Here is a 12581-nt window from a genome sequence, read left to right on the forward strand (position 1 = left end):
TGAACAGGCTGTTCTTCAGGTGCTTTCAGGTTAATCAGGGCACAGACAGGGCAAGCAGCACAGCACGGCACAGCGCATCCAGGTCAGGTTCTTTACAGCTGTACAAGGCGGTGGACGGCGGGGACCTTTGTGGCCTTGCCCAGTACACTAAGGCACCTACAAAGAGCAGCAGCATGGGTATTACGCCGTGCTTTGCATCGCGCGCAGCTCAGCCTTTGTCTCTGGAATGCGTCTGCCTGTAGTACCTGGTAATCTGCCTTCGGTATCGCCTCTAGCTGCCCTGGTCCCGGTAAGAAAGGCGGACATCAAATGAATTGAAGCCCAGCACACCTTGATGTACCTTGCGTGAACAAGTACAGGTACGGAAGGGCCTAGGTGTTACAGGTTCCCCCGCTCTTGCTGGAGTGAACATAGGTAACCTTGATGGACAGCACTGGCAGGCAGCTGCTTGTATTGCTATCACAACACACAACACCAATTCCAACTTATCAAGCAAGGTCTCTGATTCTTTGCCTCTCGACACACATGAAGCATTATTTGCCTCCTACTGCAGACTCGGTCATTATTGAGCCGCGCGGCTTGATTAGAGGCACGATATATGACTCCTCTTGATTTGCTATATTTGGCATCAGCTGGTGATGGGATGTCTCCCTGCGTTCAACAGAATCCCCGTCGCCCCTCAGCTTAATCTCCCACACAAGGACGATCCAGGACATCTATAGATTGCAGGTATTGGCCTGATAAGCAACTACCTAGCGATGCAAGGAGCAGACCTGGAATCAGAATGTCGGGCATCAGGGCCGTGCTCGCCTTGTACTGTAGCTGCATTCGGTATGCGTACAAAGAAAAGTGTTGTTACTGCTGCCTCAGCTCGTACCGCGGCGCCACCTGCACACCGAAGCTGCCGCGAGGTAGGCGGCTTTGTCGCAATGTCGGTAATGCAAGGCTTTCTCGGGAAACAGGCAGCGCAGTGATGTAGCGACTACAGCTGTAGGTACCCAGCAACAGGTGAATCATCCATTCGTGAGAATGATAATACTCAAGTCAAAATGACCTGCTATAAGGTACCTAGCAAATAGAGCTACCTATGTACGTAGACGATTGCCTCCAATTGCTCCAACAGCCGTGATGCAGCTCGGACGCAATCGATATGGCAAGATTCTGTATTGAGAAGAAGACCTCGTGCTCTACATCGAGCTTCCAACTACCTTTTTGGGACAAGAGCAGCCGGGATTGAACTCTTCCAATGCCTTCGAGAACTTTGGTTGATATTTACCCGGTCTTTGTCTTTGTTCTCTTTACCAAGCTGATACTCACATGTCCCAGTGCGGTAGCAGGCAGGCAGCAGGCTCCTACGAGTCGTACTGCAGTGCACTCTCAGCTCCTCTGTATACTAGTAGGTAGCCTCGACACTCATCTCTGTTTCTGCCTTGGGCCGTCTGGCAACTCGACATGAGCCATCCATGCAACGTCAGAATCCTACAGAGGGCTGAACCCCGCCATTTCTGTCAACGCCGCCAGTCGTCAGCAGATGCAGGCTCTTCAGTATTACTAGTACCTACCTACCTACCTAGTAGTAGGTAGTAGTAGGTGCAGTCTGTAGTGTAGGCATGGTCAGTGGCAAGCAGCCCAAACTTGCGTGATGCAAGCCATGGATCAACAAGGCAAGTATCAACAAAGGCATGCTCGTCAGTCTCCAGAATCCTTCGAGAAGCTTCACATGCAGAGCATTCGCTATGTCACGACTCCACCCGATCCGAGGTGAAGTTCTTCCTTGATGCCTTCATGCCAGCATGAAAGCGCACTTCAAGTCCAGGTCACCGTGACAAAGACCAGCCCAGCATCTCGTCTCGTCCTCCTTTCAGCCCCGAGACCCTGCATGAGGCAGCCCAAGAAAGAACAGAAGAACCGCGTTTTCGCAAAGCGCATCTCGAGGCGCGCGCCCAATAGTCTGCAAGCCCGTGCTTTGTTTGCTTTGCTAGCGCTGCTTCTCTAATGCGTGATGTTGCACCATGGCTTTGCAGCCGCTCGCTCATTCGCCCGAGACTCAGCCTCGCTTGGGAGGGCGGGACGATCGGGAACTTTCCGCCGACGAAGATCAGGAAGGGGTCCGAGGAGAGAAAGAGGGAGAGAACAAAGCAAAAGAGTGTTGAAGGATAGACTTTTCGATGGTCGCATTACAGTAGAACTGCTAAGGCCGCCATTTGCATGTGAAAGAGGCACCGCGACTTCAGAAAGTCCTCTGTTTCTGGATCTGCAGTGACGCTGTAAGATGGATACGTGAGAGCCGAAGCTCCGTAAGACGACGACTACTCGACTCGCTGTGAGCCAAGTAAGGTAAGGTATGTAGTACCTTTTGAGTAGTATTACCGACAACTTCCAGTCGACGAGCAGGCATTGGGGAGGTTATCGTATGTACCTACCTTACTATGCAGTACAGCCCCGATTCCTGCCGTCCAAGTCGAGACATATCCCAGCGCAGCCGGTCGCTGGTTGGCTCGTCTGGCTGCTTTGGCATGTTTTTTTATGTAAGCCGTCCGGCCGTCTCTCGTCTCTTCCACGCAAGTCTCTCGTAAACTCCGTCAGCCAGACCCAAGCCTCGCTCGGCTCGATCCACCAGCCAGCCCATCTCGCTGGTGAAACGTTGCCGGCTGCGGTGGCTAATGCTGTGCTTGTACTGTAATCACTGCCATCGTCTAACCAACATACTACTATCTACCTACTCGCCTAGCGCTTCCAGAGCAAGCAGCAGCAGCAGCAGCAGCAGCAGCAGAGAGCCCTTTTTCTCTCTTTCCCCCCCTAAACCCTGTTGATCCCTCGTCCTCTTTTTTCTTCTTTCTCTTCTTCTTCTTCTTTCTCTTCTTCTTTTCCTTTCTCTTCTTTCCTTTCCCTTCTCGTCTCTCGCTTCAATTCGCCATTGCGCTGTCCTATCCCGACGTCTAATACTAGATACTACCTTACCTACCAAGCCCGAATCCGAGTTCCGCTTCACCGGGCGCGGCCAAACAGCAACCACTCCTGGACAAGCCGACACCCAGCACAGCACCACAACACAGCACCAAGCACCAAGCACCGCAAGCCGCAGGGAATAACTGGAGACCTTCACCCAGCTCGTATTCCGATCAAGTCGCCTGGCCTCCAACCAATCCGTTCCACCGCCCCGGTCGACCCCGTATCCCCTTAGACGCGACAGCACGATTCCGTGAGGCAGCACAGTGGCGGCGTCGCCGAAGACCACGATACCTGACGACAGCGTCCCGATTGTCGAGCTCGATTTGCCGCTTAAAACTGGTCCTGCCATCCACAAATCTTCCGGCGAGCAAGCCGTTGGGACCGGGGGACTTCACTTGCGTCTGGCATACACACACAACGAGGGACCGCCTGGCCCTGCTCATTTATTGTTGTCTTGCATTTCCTCGGCTCGATTCGATCTCCAGCTGCTCTCCTAATCTCGTCGCTTCAACATGGCTAGTGGGAACCCCCAGAACGTCATCCGCAGGTACGATTGACACCCGGCGTCTTGTTGTCGCTCTTCTTTTTTTTTTGTTATTATTGCTGCTGCCGCCGTCGCTGCTCTGGCTTCGGCCCTTGGCTTACTATTCGCTTGATGCTGCCCTCCGGCGGCAGCTCTGGACAAGGGAGGGGACCTGGTCACTGATCACGACATCGTGTAGGAAACTCGTCATCATCGGCGACGGCGCCTGCGGCAAGACAAGTCTGCTCAGCGTCTTTACACTCGGCTACTTCCCTACAGTATGTCCAACCCAAGCTCTCTCCTCCACATTGTCTAATCGCTAACACTTGGCCCAGCATTATGTGAGTTTCGATCGCGATTGCGGACCCGCAGAGCCGAGATTAACAGCCCGGACCAGATCCCGACCGTCTTCGAGAACTACGTAACCGACTGCAGAGTGGACGGCAAGTCCGTACAGCTTGCTCTGTGGGATACAGCCGGCCAGGAAGATTACGAGCGCTTGCGACCCCTTGCCTACTCCAAGGCGCACGTCATCCTGATAGGCTTCTCCGTCGATACGCCAGACTCGCTCGACAATGTTAAGCACAAGGTTCGATTTCGCCCATAAGCATGTGATGGAGAGGTCTTCATACTGATGTGCTATCTTCGCAATAGTGGATTGAGGAAGCGACTCGCCTTTGCGAGGGAGTGCCCATCATCTTGGTCGGGCTGAAGAAGGACCTGCGCGACGACCCCGTCGCGATTGAAGAGATGCGCAAAAAGTCTCTGCGCTTCGTCACCACCCACGATGGTGAAGCTGTCGCTCGCGAAATAGGAGCCAAGAGGTATCTCGAATGCTCTAGTCTCAGCGGAGAGGGTGTCGACGATGTCTTTGAGGCAGCCACCAGAGCCGCTCTCCTCACATTTGAAAAGGGAGAGAGCACTGGCTGCTGCGTCGTTCTGTAAGGCGGGCTGTCGTGTCGACTGCTCTGACCACCACAGGAGTCGATACCGACACGGGCGAACCGATAATGGTTGAAACGCACGTTACGAGCCTTGATCTGACGCATGAGGTCATGACAATGATGCTTGAATCTTGAGCTGATTGCTCCTCGACGAAGAATATCTCTGCGACGCAAAGCACAAGCGCGTTTCGCTCTCACCATCTCACAGCTTGACGCCATTCAACGGGGGGGGGGCTTACGTTCCTTTTGATAATGCAATCACTTGCATCAAGGGCAGACACACCACCCTCGGACTATACTCCCGGTGGGGAGACGTCGAAAGACCAAGTAATTTCGACGCCGTTTTGGGTATACAAGCTTGTTGGAAATTGTCTACACATCTGTTTTTACTTGCTCTGTTTTTCGATTACTGGTTTTTTGTATCTCGCAAGTTTGGCAAGCGTATCCTGTCGTAACGGAGGCGCAAACGCTTCGCAATGAGGCGGCTTCGGCCTCTATACTGATATGGTGGATGGCATAGAATCGATAACTGGTATGTACCGGTTTTCCCCCTTCTCTGTGGTATATGGGTATCTTTATTCTGGGCGAAAAGGGAAAATGACGGATAGGAGATTTTTATACTTTGCTGTTTAGCAATAAGATGTCAAGTCTCCTGGTTTGCGCTGTGTACTTGTGACTGTCCTCCACTGTGACACGTACTGCATGTGTTCTTCAGGTGTAGCACTTTCATGGGTTGTATTATACAATTCTTGATATTCATACACTATGTCCATCTATCTCATCCCTCCTTTTATGCCTCCTTTGTTAAGAGTTTCATCGACCATCCAGCCTCCCCCCTTTCTACCTCTTCCAATCGTGATTCCACGCCTCCTTCGCCGGGGTATCCGTCTGAAACCTCGCATACTCAATCGGCACCCCCTCGAGCCCATAAATGCCCTTCTTCTCCATGGCCACCCGGTACAGGTACCCCTCGCCCCTGCTGCCAGGGCCAACGGTCTTGCGCAGCTCCTCGCAGGCGTTGAACATGCCGGCGTGCATCCTGCTGCGCTCCTTCTCAATGGCCTCGTGCTGCTTGCGGCGGAAGAGCATCCAGGCGCGGTGGATGGTCCAGTGGCGGAGGTAGCGCTGGCGGGCCATGCGCAGGGGCGGGGGGGCCGGGGAGAACATGTTGCGGCGGAGGGTGCGGATGCGGTTGAAGTTTTCGGATTTCGGGGCGGCGCGGTTGCGGCGGGCGGGTTTGGCTGATGAGGATGACGGGGTGGGGAGTTTGCGGGCGAGGAGGGAGGGGGTTGTTGAGAAGGGGCGGGAGGTTGAGGTTGGCATGGTGGTTGTTGATTTTAGGAGGGCTGTGGTTGAGGTTTTGCTTTTGGTTGTGGTTGTGGTTGAGATTGGGGTTGTTCGGGGGAGGAGGGTGAGGCGGGTGAAGAGCCCGGCGAGAGAAGTTGAGGCGGCCATTTTGAGAATGCTGATTGTTTGGAGTTTGTCAAGGTTCGTTACGTTTCTTCGAAAGGTCGAGGCGCAATCTATTCTTCACAATCGTCGCCTTGGTCGTTTCGAGTCGTGGTGGGATGATGGAGCCTTGTAAGTTGGCTGCTCCGATTCTCGGTGAAGATTCGAATCCCAGAGCCAAAATCTCAACTCGAGTCTTCCCTTCTCTGTGTCGAATAGGAAGACGAACGGGTATCGGAACCGGAGCTGCTTGCGGTGTCGCTCGTGGGATAGACTCGAGGCCAAAAGTTGATGCTATCGCGGAGAAAATGCGATGGTGGTGCGGCCGACAAGTTGTGCATGCGGATCAACGTAGGTCCGACGCTGCAAGATGCGCCCACCACCTTTGAGGCCGCTCACTGCTGTCTTTTACATGTTCGAGTACCTACGAGTACCTACTTGATGCAATACCACCGTTCCCTCATCTCTTTCATTCTCGTTCTTATGCAAGAATGGCTCAAAAAAACAATTCTCTTTGATATATTCTAAGCTCAGCATTTGTAAGGCTTGGCTGCCCAGCCTTGAAATTGCCCACCTTCACGTCATTTAAGCTATTCTCTGCTTGTGTAGTTGTAATGGGACAGCTCACATGGGGAATTCTGCTATCCTCGGCATTTCTAGATCGCCTCTGCAACGCACGATACGGAGGTTTGGGAAATGAATGCTTCTACTGTCTTGTACTCGTCATCATAACAAGATCCAGGACGGTCGGCGATGTTGCAACAAGACATGCTCACTGCATTGGCTTGCGATTAACCCTTCAGCGGCCAAAGTCTCAACTCCAGCTACCTAGGTAACTGTGATTATCACCTAGACGTTCGAGTACATGCTCCTGACGCCAGTCAAGTACCTAATGGGTAGCTTGCGAAAGAGACGTCCGCCCTATCATTGCAAATGAGTCTCTCCCACGGTTCCTTTCTCTCAGATAGTGCACTTCCTTTCTTTTCCCCTACAGGTCAATGTGTCGCCAGATGGCTACTACCTACTACAACACCAAGCCAGATCCTCGGGTGTGATTATGCCGATATCTTCCAGCCAAAGCAGTCCTTTGACGTGCTCAAGTGCTTCCTCAGCTGTACGGTAGCCTAATGCCCTTATTAAATACCTTGCCTCGAGGATAAATGGCCCTTGTGCTTCGATGTTCGTCAATGAGCAGGCCGTCACAACTGCCCAAAGCCGCAGCATCTCGAGCTCGGCTCGAATCTCGTTGCGAGGCTCGTGGAACAGGCTGGCGAATCGCTCGCGGAGAGGGTCCATGTCGGCGCAGTGGAAGGCTGCCAGTTGCTTCAGCCTGGAGATGATCATCAGGCATGCCAGCTGCACCATTCTCTGTACCAAAAACACGGAGTGGTCCAACTGGGGATTTTCTTCTGCAGTTTTTGGCACTGATAATATGAAGTGGCTTGCGAGCCCCAGTTTCTCGACCAGAACTGCGTCTTGAGTCCAGAAGAGGGCATCGTTGGCGTTTTGGTTGACCATACTGATGACGGCTGCGATCTTTCTCAACATAGCGTATATTCGCTTTCCTTCGGGGGCCACCTCTTCTGCTGTTTGAAGTAACTCGCGCAACCTGTCGGGAGCATCGTCGTTCGGGTCCATGTTGGAAGAAGTGTTGAATCGTCTTGGGATCGGGAAGCGTGGGTAGCGATCAAGCATGGATGCTCCTATGAGATCGACGCTGCTTACAGCGTCAATGGCTGTGACCATGTCAGATTCTTCGAAGCAAGACACTCACAAGAATGCCATTAATGGAATCTCGGCGTCCAGGCCTTCAAACCCATTTCGAAGATGATATATCCGTTCCAGGCCATTCATATGCATACAGTATCGGTCCCAGTTCCCGACTCGTGTCTATGAACGCATCAGCCTCAAAATTTCAGTCAGGAAGACTTAGATACTTACATCGATGCATATGAAGCCCATAATGGTTGCTATCACGCCACTACTTATACACTCTTGGCGGTTGCTCAGTCGATGGGACAGCTGGGTGAGCGATTTGCTATAGTATCTATTCGCGTCAGAGTTGACCAAGTACTCTGTCTCAGGTGACGCTGTTCCTCCCTCGTACGAGACACCGCTTCGAATCACAACGATTTGCGCGAGCCATAAATTGAACGCGGTTGCATCGGAGAGTCCAATCTGGACCCATGAGATGCGGAACGGTCGGTATACGTAGTCGGCCTCGGCAGTCACTGACCTTGGATTTAGAACAGGCACTCAAACCTCAAGCGATATGACATATGGATTGACCAAGACTCACTGAAGTTTATGAGCTCGCAAGCATGGGTATCAGGATCTACAAGATGCGTCTGAAAGGACGGCGGCATTCGTGCGAGAGGAGGCGTCTCGCTTGTATCGACATGTGCTGCATTGCCTTCGGGTGATCTGCCTCTGCTGGAAATCTCAAGGGGAACAATCTTCCATTTCGGCCTTTTGCGCTTGGCTCGACCAACATCTGCCATGACGTGGCGGCGGACCGAGGTCAAGACGCGGCGACTCCGGCCTTCTTCGGGGTGGGAGATGTTGACAAAGGCGAATTGTTTCGATGGTCCCATATTGTGATATGATGGGGGTATAAAGACTACAAAGGTTACATATGTGTATGTGTGAAGATCGACAGCTTGAAGAGAGTCAGACGGAGTTGGCATGGGCTCAGAGACGGAGCAACGCCGTTTATAAATGTCCCTGTTTAGCCTCCCTATTTAGCATCGATCCATGTAAGTGGCCTTGCCGCTCCACCCGATCTTCAGATTCTCCAGACTAATGCAGAAGAAGAAATGAGTTCAGTAAGCACAGAGCAATGAACAGTATACAGTTCTACTATAGTTGAGCAGAAGGGAGGTGCTTTACAATTCCTAGATCTGAACCCTTTCCTCTCTGGAAGGTACATGTACCCCGAGTCTCGCCTCTAGTTGCCAGTGATGCCTCCGCTGACGGAAATGCACTCTCCCGTAATCCATCGGCTCTTTTCATTCACAAGCAGCAGCACCGAGTCCGCAATATCCTCCACCGTGCCGAATCTCCTCTCCGCCCGCGTCAGGTTCAGCAGACCCTCCTTGAGCATCTCGAACTCGGCCGTCGGCGGCAGCGAGTCGGTGAGCACGGGGCCGGGCATCACGGTGTTGATGGTGATGCGTTTTCCGTCGCTCCCCAGCTTGTTTCTTGTTGTTAGTATTCGTCGAGTGGCTGGGATTGGAGTTTTGGCGGCGACTTACATCTCTTGCGAGGCTATATGTGAGGGCGTCCATGGCTGCCTTTGCGGCTCCGTAGACGGCTTCGATGCCCAGCTTTGAAGCGACGCTGCCGATGTTGACGATTCGGCCGCCTTGGGGCATGTGCGGGACTGTGGCCTGGATGAGGTACAGCGGCCCCAGGACACACGTCTTGAATGTTCGTTCGATGGACTCTTGAGTCGCAGTCAGGACGGGCTCTCGCGAAGCCCAAGCGGCATTGTTGACTTGACAGATGTTCAAATCATCAGCTTCAAGAGACCTTACACACTCAGCAGAAAATAATGACTTGCTTACCGAGAATGTCGATATGATCAACACCAAAGCCCTTGATAGCCTCTTTGACCAGCTTCTGTGTTCCCTCGGGCGTGGTAACGTCCTGCTGGATGACAATGACGCTGCCCTTGCCCGCGACTCGCTCGATGCTGGCTGCCACTTTGGCGGCGCGAGGAGCCGTGGCCTCTGAGAGGTAGTTGATGGCAACGCGGGCACCGTTGCGGGCGAGGGCGTGGGCGATGGCGGCTCCGATGCCGTTTTCCTTGCCGGAGCCGGTGATGATGGCTGTCTTGCCGGTCAGGGAAAGGGTGTCTGCGGCAGTCATTTTGAGCGAGTTGAAAGAATGGATTGTGAGGAGATTGATGGGAAACGAGGAACTCTTTGGATATTGTTGTTCTATGCGAATATGATGCCCTTATTTATATCTTGTACTCGAGGAGGTATTGCCATCTCCCCATCTGTCTTTTAAGGGATCCATCTTCATGAGGCCCATGATTGCGCGGTCTGTGGATTGCTGATTTGTAAGATGAACAGTCCATCAATCTAATTTTGCTAGCATTTCATCGGTTGCTTTATAAATTGAGACAATCACGGAGTCTTTCACACACCCGAAAACCATCATCAAGTGATGCTTAACAAGGTGTCAATGGCATCAACTTTTGCCGACTCTCATGGAGTTGTGCCAAAAGAGGAAATAAGACAACCTTGTCTGCGCTAGTCGTCTGTGGATCTGATGCCAAAGAGCAGATCCAGGGGCTATTCCGGGAATGGAAAATGGACTTCCCTGCCTGCATCAAGCCCTCAATCCTCGGAGATCCGAGTTCATCCGGGCTTCAAAGCAATGAGACTATCAGGTCTATGGACAATCCCATCGACAATTATGGAATTCGGTTGATCTCGAGATTGAATCTGTGTGTAAGAGTTGGGCTTCTACTACAGCGAAAGGCACCGCGGTGAATTACCGATTAAGAAGTTACTGAGCAGGTGAGGACAGTGGTGGACTTACACGAAGGAACGTATTGCCCTCATCTTTCTATCAAGACACTCGTCTTCAAGTGGAAGAATGAAGAAAAGCTCAATTTTGATATCAGAAGCTTGTTGATAATAACGACTTGATGACTCGCGTACACATAATCTAAACAGACATGCCTCCCAAGATCATCCTCTCCCTATTACGTCCCCAACGCACCACTCTTGCAAGTCAAATATATCTGCACCGCAGCTTCAACGCTATGAACAATCCCAAAGAACACAGTGATTGCAAAAAGGGGTATAGCAATCCAGAAAGTATACCACCGCAGGCAGTTCCTCCTATCGTGCCACCGCTGGGACAGAGTCGAGGGGCTGGAGTCATCGAGCACCTGTTTCAAAATCACCAGCCGATCGTGCCAGTAGTTGAAGTCGCCAAATCTGAGCTTGTGTCTCTCTATGGAATCGCATCTCATCAGCTGTGGATCGATTTCCGCAAGGCTTTTCAGCCACCTCGTAGTCTTATCATCGTGTGAGGGAAAGAGAAGGCCGATAGTGTTTAGTGTTTCTTGGATAAGACATTCTGGAAAGGGGCTGTTATTCATGCTATTTCATTTGTCAGTTGGGCTTAATCATATCCCATATTCGCCTCTTGAGGGACTGCCATCCTGGCCTCTTCTTACTTGATATGAACCTGAAGAAAGCTCGCGCAATGGAAAACAAAGACAGCTTGATCATGATCCACGAAGCGAAGGTGATCTGCCAGGTTTGCGGTCCATCGAATATCAACACCCGCTATGCGGCTCAAATGCCATGCCGTAAAGTCTTTGCTGAGCCTCATCTGATCTGCTTGCAACGTCCTCTGAGTGTAGAAATGGCACGAGAATGCATCTTTCAACGAGACCTTTGTCCATGGCACAGCTGTTGTTCCAGCGAGGCCACAAGAGCTTCCACAGTGATTGACTTGAGTCATGGTTAGAAGCCTCGCGCACATGTCTATGTCGTGCTCAATTTCGGCGGCAGTGGAAAGGCATTTGGTTGTTGATGCTATTTGTTGTTGGTGTGCCAGTATGTCGTCTTTAGGAACGCCGGAGAGAATCGCTTTCGCAATAGAGACAAGGTCAGAACAAGACTTGGCAGAAACCTCTGCAGGATTGTCGATGCGTGGGCCTTTGGCGAGCTGCTGGTGATACTCGAGGTACGGCGTCATGCTCTCATGGCCTCCCGACGCCTCCCACAGTACGTTTAGCATTTCCTCTTGTGCCGATGCCGAGAAGGGGAACCTTCGCAGCGGAGTATAGCGGTTGTTAGATGTCATGACGGTAGCATCGTACCAGGATCAGTTATGGTTTGCTTGATCAAGGGACAGGGTCGTGTATTAGGCGTCCCTGGAGGTCACCGACAGATGACCCCTGACTTATACCAGGCTTCATTGAGAGCAGTGCAAGGCGAAAAAAGGCCGCTAACCTGCAATCGATTGCAATCAAACATTCTGACTAACCGGGTAAATGATATCAGGAATGGAGCGAACTTGTTGAGGAGACATGGCCTCCAATACTGGATGTGAGGCTCTGTCTCTCCGTTTCACAACCATCAGACTTGGGAACCTGAATGGCCTTTAGGCACGAACGGGTGCAGACAGATGAGGAGCCTTGGCATCAGGATCAAACTTGTGACGTGTTGACTTGATCATGCATATCACGAGATCAGACAAAGAAACCTCATCCAATTGTTGGCGTTGACGGCATTAGAGGCACAAACAAAGCCTCCATGCAAACCTCGCTGAACCCAACTATAACCAGCCCTTATACTCAAAGAAAAACGACGCAAACATCTGGATCTCGCTCACTGTCAGTTACACTTACCAGGCATCTCTCTCATAATGTTGCTATTTGAAGCTTCGTTATTTCTCAATTGGTGGAAAGGGATCATGGCGGTCAGCAACCGTCCATCTTGTCCGACCTCGACGGAGGCATAGCCACCGAAAACACCACAGAACTAATGAGATTCGTCTCGCGAGACCAAAAAGCGTGGCCCATGATTACAAACATGAGGCTCAGCAGTCAGGCATCCGTTAGGAGGCTCAAGGGGGGGGTTGAGGGAGCACAGGCTATAGAAGACGATGCTTAAAAAAGCTGTCCTTTTCCTCGTGAGATAACACAGCGAGCAAAGCATCTCTAGATTTCTATCTAGACAACA

At 51.8% G+C, this 12581-nt stretch overlaps 5 protein-coding genes across 5 annotated transcripts; 1 reads left to right on the top strand and 4 right to left on the bottom strand.

The window, feature by feature from the left end:
* Positions 1 to 3464: 3464 nt before the first annotated feature.
* TRIREDRAFT_21294 (RAS-like GTPase, Rho2 subfamily) lies at positions 3465 to 5006 on the top strand (the record flags this gene model as incomplete). Its single annotated transcript, XM_006960932.1, has 4 exons — positions 3465 to 3499; positions 3675 to 3753; positions 3873 to 4064; positions 4130 to 5006. 4 exons carry the CDS (start codon positions 3465 to 3467, stop codon positions 4418 to 4420), a joined length of 597 nt encoding a protein of 198 aa, XP_006960994.1. The 3' UTR covers positions 4421 to 5006.
* Positions 5007 to 5352: 346 nt separating this feature from the next.
* Positions 5353 to 5700, bottom strand: TRIREDRAFT_42915 (uncharacterized protein; the record flags this gene model as incomplete). The annotated part of the gene is made up of 1 exon (XM_006960988.1): positions 5353 to 5700. A coding segment is annotated over one exon (348 nt), but the record flags the coding sequence as incomplete, so codon positions are not given.
* A 1185-nt stretch (positions 5701 to 6885) lies between these two features.
* Positions 6886 to 8462, bottom strand: TRIREDRAFT_102933 (uncharacterized protein; the record flags this gene model as incomplete). The annotated part of the gene is made up of 4 exons (XM_006961687.1): positions 6886 to 7604; positions 7731 to 7758; positions 7810 to 8099; positions 8168 to 8462. The coding sequence occupies 4 exons, from the start codon at positions 8460 to 8462 to the stop codon at positions 6886 to 6888; spliced, it is 1332 nt and encodes a 443-aa protein (XP_006961749.1).
* Positions 8463 to 8815: 353 nt separating this feature from the next.
* TRIREDRAFT_54789 (uncharacterized protein) lies at positions 8816 to 9738 on the bottom strand (the record flags this gene model as incomplete). Its single annotated transcript, XM_006961688.1, has 3 exons — positions 8816 to 9061; positions 9123 to 9364; positions 9435 to 9738. 3 exons carry the CDS (start codon positions 9736 to 9738, stop codon positions 8816 to 8818), a joined length of 792 nt encoding a protein of 263 aa, XP_006961750.1.
* Positions 9739 to 10585: 847 nt separating this feature from the next.
* Positions 10586 to 11700, bottom strand: TRIREDRAFT_102935 (uncharacterized protein; the record flags this gene model as incomplete). The annotated part of the gene is made up of 2 exons (XM_006961689.1): positions 10586 to 10988; positions 11066 to 11700. The coding sequence occupies 2 exons, from the start codon at positions 11698 to 11700 to the stop codon at positions 10586 to 10588; spliced, it is 1038 nt and encodes a 345-aa protein (XP_006961751.1).
* Positions 11701 to 12581: the final 881 nt, after the last annotated feature.

This window comes from Trichoderma reesei (genome assembly GCF_000167675.1).
Source record: "Trichoderma reesei QM6a unplaced genomic scaffold TRIREscaffold_1, whole genome shotgun sequence".
Classification (NCBI taxonomy): Eukaryota; Fungi; Ascomycota; class Sordariomycetes; order Hypocreales; family Hypocreaceae; genus Trichoderma; species Trichoderma reesei.